The 9,860-nt window shown below is 35.3% G+C and overlaps 2 protein-coding genes and 1 long non-coding RNA gene across 8 annotated transcripts in view; 1 reads left to right on the top strand and 2 right to left on the bottom strand.

The window, feature by feature from the left end:
- LOC116848883 overlaps window positions 1–304 on the top strand; it is a 3,079-nt gene extending 2,775 nt beyond the window's left edge. For both annotated transcript variants that reach the window (XR_004379027.1, XR_004379026.1), the window contains exon 4: window positions 67–304. This is a non-coding gene — a long non-coding RNA (uncharacterized LOC116848883). The remainder of the gene's footprint in view (window positions 1–66) is intronic.
- Window positions 305–465: 161 nt separating this feature from the next.
- LOC116848881 (magnesium transporter NIPA2) lies at window positions 466–2,575 on the bottom strand. The gene is made up of 4 exons (XM_032825442.1): window positions 2,155–2,575; window positions 1,850–1,969; window positions 1,608–1,750; window positions 466–1,510 (listed from the first exon to the last, which is right to left on the bottom strand). Exons 1-4 carry the CDS (start codon window positions 2,252–2,254, stop codon window positions 770–772), a joined length of 1,104 nt encoding a protein of 367 aa, XP_032681333.1. The 5' UTR covers window positions 2,255–2,575; the 3' UTR covers window positions 466–769.
- Window positions 2,576–4,990: 2,415 nt separating this feature from the next.
- The window catches only part of LOC116848848, a 72,018-nt gene continuing 67,148 nt past the window's right edge, over window positions 4,991–9,860 (bottom strand). For all 5 annotated transcript variants that reach the window (XM_032825380.1, XM_032825382.1, XM_032825384.1 and 2 more), the window contains one exon: window positions 4,991–8,349. In XM_032825380.1, the coding sequence (XP_032681271.1) occupies window positions 8,162–8,349 (188 nt within the window). In that variant the 3' untranslated portion in view covers window positions 4,991–8,161. The remainder of the gene's footprint in view (window positions 8,350–9,860) is intronic.

Raw genomic sequence — 9,860 nt, 5'->3', positions numbered from 1 at the left:
TATATATATATATATATATATATATATATATATATATATAATTATTATCGAAATAAATATTTTCAGGCTCTCTATAGGTAACACCTAAATTTTGACAAGGCCATTAAGAGCCGATGCTGGATGTTTTTGCAAATATCTATGATGGGGAGGATAATAATATTTGTCGTGTCAAACGCACACATCGAAATGATTTTCTTTATAACATACGCGATGAATCAATTTTCCACTAACAACCGACCCTAAATCTCCTAATATTTTTCTATAATTATTAAAAACCCTTATTTTAATATTCTCCACTGCGCATTGATTCCATTATTAAGTTGCGAAAAATACTACTTCAGGAGTCGAACCTTCTCCCCACTATCTGGGCGGATCGTCTTTACCTATTCAGCTACCGAGGCTTCGACAATATTCCTCGTAACTTTAGGGCTTATATGTTGTTCTTACAGATGTAAATATACAATACGCTTTAAAATAAATTATATTATATATATATATATTTGATATAATAAATTATATTGCGCAAGCCCGTTGATAATGACTCAATTTTGACAGGTTGGTAAGATCTCAATCATCACTGTGTAAGTAAACTATTGTATTGCTGTAAGAAAATAAACTATTTTGCAACTAAGTATACGAGGCATATGTAATAAAGTTATAAAGATAATGGGAGAAATAAATTATACTATACAATCTTAATTTTAAGATATTACACAAAATTTGGGAATATTTCACATTAGGCACATATTTCTCTCTATGAAGGTCACTCTTAGATGGTTCTAGTGAAATTTGAATTGCTGTACGTATTACTGAGCAAGTTTTGAGACTCCATTTTAGTCGTCATCGTTTCTTCGTTTCTAGAGTTCCATCTTGAATTGTAATTTAACAATATTTCTCTTTTGGGCCGGAACATAGCCTTAATGTCGCCATAATGCACGTCCGTTTCTTTGAAGGCGTTCAACAAGAATATCGCAACTATGACTATGATAAATCCGCAAGAAGCACCGAGAATATCTTCCGCACCCATTTTCTCCCACTCCCGAAATAAAATCGCGGAGGCTATTATCACAAGAGTCGTGAAGAAGACGTAATAGATTGGCGTCACAATCGACGTGTCGAACAGGTCGAGTGATTTGTTTAGATAATTCATTTGCACCATAATACAAAGAATAACACTAAATAAGAAAATCCATGTCAGCCAGTTGGCAAATGCGTTCTCTTTACCAAGTATGGTCTCCTTGAATGCTAAACCCAAACCTTTACAGCTCATAACGGTCAGTGAGCCAACTGATGAGCATACGCAAATGTATACCAAAATATTTTGTTTACCATATGCAGGCCCAAAATAAAATATAATTAACAGAGTGGATATTATCACAATGAAGACATACAATATGTATGCTGGTTCCTTTGTTTTGACCACCAATTCACTGAAGTTGCTGACTTCTTCCTCTTTGGGGGAATGCAATACTATTATGGTAGAACCTAAGATACATAGTAGACAACCTATCTGAAAGGCAAATTAAAAAATTACTATTATGAAGATTATGAAATTAGTATTGTAAATTACATCATGATCTTATTGTTTGCTCCCAAAGATCTCTTACCTTTCCTAGTAGGTTCAATCTTTCATTAAGATATTTAGATGTTAATACTGTCGATACTAAAACACTCAATGCACCCAATGGTGTTACAAGGGATGCTGGTGCAAATGCATACGCGATAAAGTTCACTGCCTCTCCTATGCCCACTGTAATATATTCATTTTAGAAATAGTACTTTGCAAAATTATTTACAAAGCAAAGAGCAGTATTGGAGGAAACTCAAGTTTTCCATGATTTATACATACTACACAGCAGACCAGCCCACCACATCCAATCTTTTAAATAGCCAAAACCACCGGATGATGCACGTACTCCATATCTCTGAAGGTGAATCAGAGCTTTCTTCTTGATGATAAAACTGGCACCTAAATTGGAACAATCAGGAGATTATTGAACATTGTATGACTGTTATTATTTCACTTTAATTTATCTGCTTTGTCTATCAAAGTAGTATTATTATAATTTTAGTGATCGAGGAATATATTAATTGCTTAAAGTTCTCAATGCCAATGTATATTTACCATTAATGAGACAATGAATATTTACTAACCTATAAAGCCACTGGAACTAATTGCCAATCCCAGACCAATATAAAAACTAGTTGTGTCATAATGCATATCGTTGTTTGCAGTTTCTGTCGTTGAGCCCATGTTGCAAATTCACTTAATTATGTGCCAGTTAAATTAATTATAGTATCAGATCAACCAATAATATTCGAAAATTATGATGCGTTACGAGCATTGTTAAAATCTTTTATCAATCTTCGATTAACCTAATCGATAAAATAAATATCAGAATTGTCAACATCAATTTCCCACTATATACTTTATTCAATAATAATTTAAAAATCAATTTCTATCTGTAGATATATCAAGTAATACTTCATTGATAAGAGTCATTAGGGAGTTTTTGCCACTGAAATATATACTATCTAGAACGCGCGCTGCCTCTTGAGGCGTGCGAGATGAGAGAGAGATTCCTTGTTTCCTCTCTTATCCTTGTTTGATTTATAGCATAGTCGAGAGTGGGGAGAATGTATACTGTAATGGCTCCTGCACACAGGACGCGGTAATGCTTGCCGCGCGGCGGAAGTCCGCGCAACAGCCAATCAATATGTTGTTTTCCCGTAAGAGCTAGGAGGTTATTACGGAAAGCAGCATATTGATTGGCTGTCGCGCGAACTTCCGCCGCGCAGCAAGCATTACCGCGTCCTGTGTGCAGGAGTCATAACGTCCGGACGGGAGCGTCCCGATTGACCACGGTACGATTGGACACAACCAACCAATGAAAAGAATTATCTAATGAATTACTAGGTCGAACCAATTATTACAATCTGTGTCCAATCGTATCGTGATCAATCGGGTCCCACCCCGTCCGGACTTATTTTGAAACATTAATAATATATTAATATAGATCGGAGGCCGACTTGTCTGATTTCAGACATCATTAGATATTTTATCCCTATGTTACTAGACATAAGTACGTGCGCATATGTATATTCGCGCACGTTAAATATTATAATTAAAATTATAACGCTGAATACTACGTGTCGTTAGAGAGTCTTAAAATCGATGGATCAACTGTAAACAAGAGAAACCGTAATCGCTCAAGGCGTCCCGCTGCTAACATAAACAGGAGCATGAAAACTGAATCCAAACACCACTCAGGACCGACGCGGCGATATCGACGCGGTGACATCATACCGATGGAATGAATTTCTTCCATCTCCATAATTCCATCAGCCAATCAGAAAACGACTCTTAGCGACATATAAAAACGCGCGCATTTGTTGAGAAAGCGATTATTTTCTCATAATTAGTCTCTGGTAATTTTCGTGTATTTATTTGGAATATATTAGTCATAAAATCCGACTGTGTAGCAATTACTTTTCGTCATCTCTCAGGCAACTTTTGAATACTGTTTCGAAAAAAAGATAGTAGTTTTGACCGAATAAAGTCTTCGATGCTTTTTTTGACTTCCTCGGTAAATCAAAAATGCAAATCGACTAGGTGTTGCTGTAGCGACCGGAAAAGGTGGAAGTCTGAAGGGACGAGGTCTAGAGAATACGCCGCATGAGAGAAAATTTCCCAACCCAAGTTGGAGATAACTTCCATGATCGCTTTTGTCGTGTGTGGCCGCGCGTTGTCGTACAGTAAAATCACTTGCCTATTTCCACTATTGGTAAAAGATTTTTTTTCTTCAATCACATCACTTAATTTTATCATTTATTTTTGGTAACGTTTAGAAGTAACAGTTTCACCGGGTTTGAGAATCTCGTAATAAATAACACCTTTGAAATCCCGCTAAATACACAACATTTTTTTCGAGTAAATGTTCGGTTTCGCAATACTTGTTGATGATTGACCCGGATGAACTCATGACTTTCGTCTCTTAGAATTGTCATACAATATCCATTTTTCATTTCCAGTCACAATTTTATGCAAAAAGTCATTTTGTTTAAATCGTGACAGGAAAGACATTGTCGTGTCATAGCATCGAATTTTGTTTTCAGAAGTAAGGAACCCAACAACCTTCTTTCTATATTTTTCTGAGTTTCTTTAAACGTATAGAAATAGCCGATTGAGTGGCTGCCAGTTCTTCAACAAGCTCCTTTTGCATTTGACCAAGATTTTCGTTGAGTAATTCCTCCAATTCCTCGGCTTCAATTGTTTTTGGTTGTCCAGGACGTTCTTCATCCTGGAAATCAAAATTTCCATTCCGGAACTTCTGGAACTGCTTTTTACACATGCTATAGGATACAGCATTCTCGACCAAGGTTGAACAAATAATTTCTTCTGTAGTATTTTTTTTAAGTTGGAATGCGAAAAGGAGGCAATGCCTTAGGTGCTGCTTTTCAAACGACATTGCTTTCACTAGTGTTAGTACCATGAACTATTATAGCTCATTTTAAAGCTTAGAGATGGCGCTTTAAAACGACTATTTGGCGGGAAAAAATTTCAATTTAAATAGGTATAATCGATTATATGATCGATTTAATGTAAGGGCCAAGAATTAATTTATACACCTGATAGAATTTTCTTAAAATTTCGTGAAATTGGAATTATCGTAAAATTTCATAAAATACCGAGTCTAATTTCGGGAATACTGCGCGTTCGTCACAGCAGAACATAACCAAAGTGTCGAAATGCAATGAATATTTCGTGAAGCGAATTTCATTCACCTATCTACACACGACAGGGACCCGATTCTTGACGGTGTGCGAATGAGATACGCATGCGAAAATCTACAGTATACGTAACGTGAACTATATATTTTCGTATGCGTATCTCATTCGCATACCGTCAAGAATCGAGGACACTTGCATTCTACGAAATAACATCATTGCAGGTCATTAATCATTAAGGTAAGTGATTACAAAGTTGACGTACGACGTGAGAATTCCAAATATATTTCGGAAGTCGGACTTGTGTGTACTTTCAAAGGTATAGCTCATGCACGCGTGAAGTACTTCTATACGAATCCCCATCGCAGAATCAGAAAAGTATTCAAAAAAACAATTATAATACATATACGTGTAACGTTACATGTTATCTATGTATAATTCTGCGAACAGAAAACATAAATACAAGAGAGAGAAAAACCGCTGTTTTTTTCATAATAATACAACGTTATTCGCGTCTGTTTATAATCCTATTTACACTTGGCAGATGAAGATGGCATTTTAACGGTTTCGGGTTGGTCCAAGGGTGTGCGTTCTTTATTCATTATGGTAACAATGACACCGTCAGTCCTCTCGTAAGATGAGTAGACGAGTTCTTTTCTCATGTATCGTCGTTTTGGAACTCGTCGCAAACTATACTTCCGGTATCGTCAGAAATCAACGATAACTCATCATTTACGAACTCGCGCTTCTAGCAGCTATCGTGCATAAACTAACAGAGTATACACGATTGTAGACCGCTGTCAGACTACTAGTGAGCCACGCTAACGACATTAATAATAGCAATAATAATAACAATAACGATAATAATAAAATAGTAGTGTGTGTGTGTGTGTATGTGTGTAAAATACTAATAATAATCATAATCATATAACAGTAATAATTGTAGTAATAAAAGTAGTAATAACAATAGCGATAACTACCCTTATAGAAATATCATACTAAGAATCATTGATAATTACTTATTTTCAGTATTAAAAATACTGGATAATAAGTAATTATCAATGATTCTTAGTATGATATTTCTATAAGGGTATCAGATAGACAGTGTATCTCTGTGTGTTATATGTGTGCGTGTTGTGTGTCTGTATATGTGTGTAGTAATAATAATGATTATATAAATGAAATGTGATAATATACGTGATAATAATTCTACTAACGAGACAACAGCAATCGATAGAAATCTATAGAGAATATATGATCAATGATTATTGGAGGAAAATTAGGTAGATCGCGGCGGGAAAATATTTGTCGATATCGACGTAATATATAGGCTGTCCTAGTTTTCGCGACATGAATTTATATTGACAGGTTTTTTAAGCAACTTAGAATTAAGGTAAAAATTCTTGGAAAAAATACATTCAAATAAAAAAATGTATCCGTCAAATAGATATTATATAGAAGCGAGGTCAATTTGTAATTAACTAAGCAGACTTGTAAAATTGCCCGAATGCTTTCCTTTTGTTCGAATAATCAATAAATAATTGCAAAATCAATGCGATATGCAACATTCCTTTTTAACCTATCTTCTCTCATGATTTTGTCACATTTATTTATTGATTATTAGAGTAAAAGGAAAGTGTTCGAGCTATTTTAGGGATCTGCTCGATCGATTGTAAATATTATTTTGTAAACATATCATTTTATTTTAATGCATTTTGCAAGAATTTTTAACATGTATTTTTTGCTTCTGATAAAATGACTACAATAAGGGACCAAGAGCTTTAAATTTTCCTTGGCAAAAAACGAGGGAGTTTATTATATATATATTCATGGTAAATTTAAATTTTTAATATAATTTCAAGATTACGTCTATATACCGGATTGTTTACATATTTTTTTGTCTACGTAATATTTCTTGTCTACGTGATATATAAATTCTTTTAATGTAGACAATGTAAACTATATAGAATATTGTAAATTAAAGCACACAATAAAAAGTAATTAAAATATGAAACTGTAATAATATCTGTTTTGGACATTGCTTATAAATATAATATTTAAAGATATCTCTTTCTAATAAAGACTCGAAGTAAAATTTTGTTAAAGTTTACTTGAAATTGACTGAGGGAAATAATTTGGTTATTCACCTAGAAAGTCAAACCTGCATAGGCAGATTCTAAGCAGTCTGCTATAAATTTTTGATATTAGAAAGGCTACAAATTTCACACAGAATCTGTATCACACTATCTTTGACGGTGTTGCCAAACTGCCAGAGAAATCTGAAAGAGTTTGCCGATATGCTATGCCAGCAGATTGACGGCAGGAACCAAGCAAACCTTGGCAGTCTAACGGCAGATTGATGGCAGAAACTGAGCAGATCTTGCTGCGCGTAATTTGGTAGCAGGTTTCTGTTGCTAATCTATTGTCAAATTGTATCAGCAGACAATTATGTCGCTAGAACACGAATTTACACAAATAACTCTAGTTTTATGGTGGAATTTTGATCGAATTTACTGCTAATCTGCTGACATACTGCTAATATTTTGCTTATTGGGCATTTGGTTGTTCGAAGTTTCGATTGCGAAAAGACCCGCTTTTTCGATTACTCGTATCTCAGGAATTATTGATGTCTTGACGTTTTCGTCTAAAGAAAATTTAATTTTAAATTGTTCAGAGAACCTGTCAATATAAATTAAAGTCACGAGAACTGGGAGATACACCCTGTATATTAACGCTAAGCGTTAACGTCGTTTAAAAAGACGGTACCAAAGTATAAATAGACCCAAAGTTTCTAACAAAACGTCATCGTTAATATTATTCGACGCTCGCGTTCTGCAAGACAAAAACTGTTATAGCGTTACCGATCGTGATTGATTTCCAAAAAGCTGCGTCTTTTTTCCCTTTTTTCGGCTCATATCTCGTTTCTCACGATACTTGAAGGACGAAATTCTGAAGAATTCTCGTGCTGCAAACGCGCGTGTCAGTCTCAGCTTTCCAGCCTCGAGGTATCGAAAGACGAGTGTTTGTGCGCATTCTCTTCCTCTCTTTCGCGCAGCGTACATCCTAGCGTTTGACAGCGGTCCGGGCGCGTTTTGCAGGCAGGCAGGCAAGCAGGCAGATTGCTTGTTCGCTCGCTCCCTATTTTTCGTTCTAGTAGAAGTAGTAGTAGTAGTAGTAGTAGTAGTAGTAGTAGTAGTAGTAATAGTAGTAGTAGTAATAGTAGTAGTAGCAGTAGTAGTAGTCATCGTTACGTCATTCTTATCGCAATGGCAGAGAGCGCGCCGTACAAGTCGTTCGTTCCAGACGAACCTGATCCGCTAATCGTTCGGGAATCGGAGTATCAATGAAGTATCGAGCAACGCACACGCGCGAGAATTCACGAGTCCTGTCTTTTTACTTTCTCTCGTCACTTTTCTCCGTGTCTGATATGCGTTCACGCCTGCTTGGGATGCGCGACGGCTGCGGCCGGCTCCGTGCGGAAGCACGACAGGAGGAAGCCGGTGTACATGAGGAAGAGGATAGTTATGGCGATCAGCATGTACATGTAGATGTTTAGCTCCGGCTGCCGGTATCGGTTCTTGCGTAACCACTCGAGAACATCCTGTTCACTGTGCATATCACCTGAGAATGTACATTAGAGCGAATATTACAACCCTTACGATGTTCCCTGCAAAGTTGTGCCGTAAATTTTGAAAATACGTCTACGTGTTTAAGCATTGTTTATGTGATATATACATATATGGTCTTTTCTAGTGTAGATAATGCAAACTACGTAGAATATTGAAAATATTAATATGAAAATTTATAAAGTATACGGAAAATAGTAATTAATCTTCCTTTAGTGTCACTGACGTCATATAGGCGCCACTTTGAAAAAAATTATTAATCCTTAACCGAATTCAATAAAGTTTGGTATTCATAGATTTTTTGGGTCGTTGAATCCGAGTTCCGGGTCAGAATTTCAAAATTTAAAATGGCGAGTTCAAAATGGCTTTCAAAAAATTTTAAAAATTATGCGATTTGCAAGAAATTTGGTTTGCAAGGGTTTTTCAGGTCATAGAATCAAAATCGAGTGTCAAATTGTTAATCAAAATGATAAATTTAATTTAGCCAGATAGAATTCTCGAAAATGAATTCAACTTGTTTAAAAATATTTTTTTTACAGCGTATATATTTTTTCAACAATTTTTTCAATGATTATAGTGGTGAGTTAAAAAATATATATAAATTCGTCTTGTTCACGTTAGCTGATAAAACACTGATAAACCAGATTTCATGCAAATCGCATAATTTTTAAAATGTTTGGACGCCATTTTTAATTTTTAAATTTTGATCCCGGAATCGGATTCAGTGACCCAAAAAATCCTCTCTGACACAGATGTTATATAAATTCAATACTTTTATGAAGATTATTTTTGGCCCAAAAGCATATTTTTCGGTTGGCATTGAAGGGGTTAAGTTACAAGATATTTACAATACCTGTTTTGGGTATCAATAATAAGTGTACTGCTTCAAAAAGATAACAAATTGCGTAAAATTTCCATTTTCTTATGTAATAGATTGACAGATTTAACTCTGGTAAGAACGTCAAGAGTTCAGTGGACTTTAGAAAACAATATTCAGAAATTCACATCAGAATTCTAAAGATTAAATAAAAATATGAGCTTTTCTTAATTAATTTTTGAATAAACTATACGTTCTTTAAATAACATCTATAGATTACACATTGTTTATAAAGATGACATCTCGTACATAGTTTACGTTGTCTACGTAGATGTAGAGTAGTATAATTTACGCGTAAACGTCTAACTCTTTGGTTTTCTGGACTCTACGGAGTCTCTTAAAGTTCGAACAGACGAACCACTTTATGGCGAGAAACATAACTTTGTGGCACAATAGAGAAGCGCTTTAGAGTGGTATATATGTGTGTATGTGTGTGTATACGCGTGTGTGTAAAACAAGCCTTTGTGTTCCGTATTTTTCTAGTATTTTGTGATAGATTTGGGCTTTTATATGTATGTCACTCTGAAATGCGCGCGCGCGTTTCTCTGGGACGTCACAAAAGTAAGCTGTCCGCATAGGCCTGGCGTTTCTCTGTGGTACCACAAAGTGGCTCGTCTGTTCGAATCATT

Source organism: Odontomachus brunneus, unplaced genomic scaffold (assembly GCF_010583005.1).
Source record: "Odontomachus brunneus isolate Ranch 3 - 2012 unplaced genomic scaffold, Obru_v1 Obru_scaffold_101, whole genome shotgun sequence".
Lineage (NCBI taxonomy): Eukaryota > Metazoa > Arthropoda > Insecta > Hymenoptera > Formicidae > Odontomachus > Odontomachus brunneus.
The sequence above is the reverse complement of the archived record's forward strand: the minus strand, read 5'-3'. Positions and strand labels throughout refer to the sequence as shown.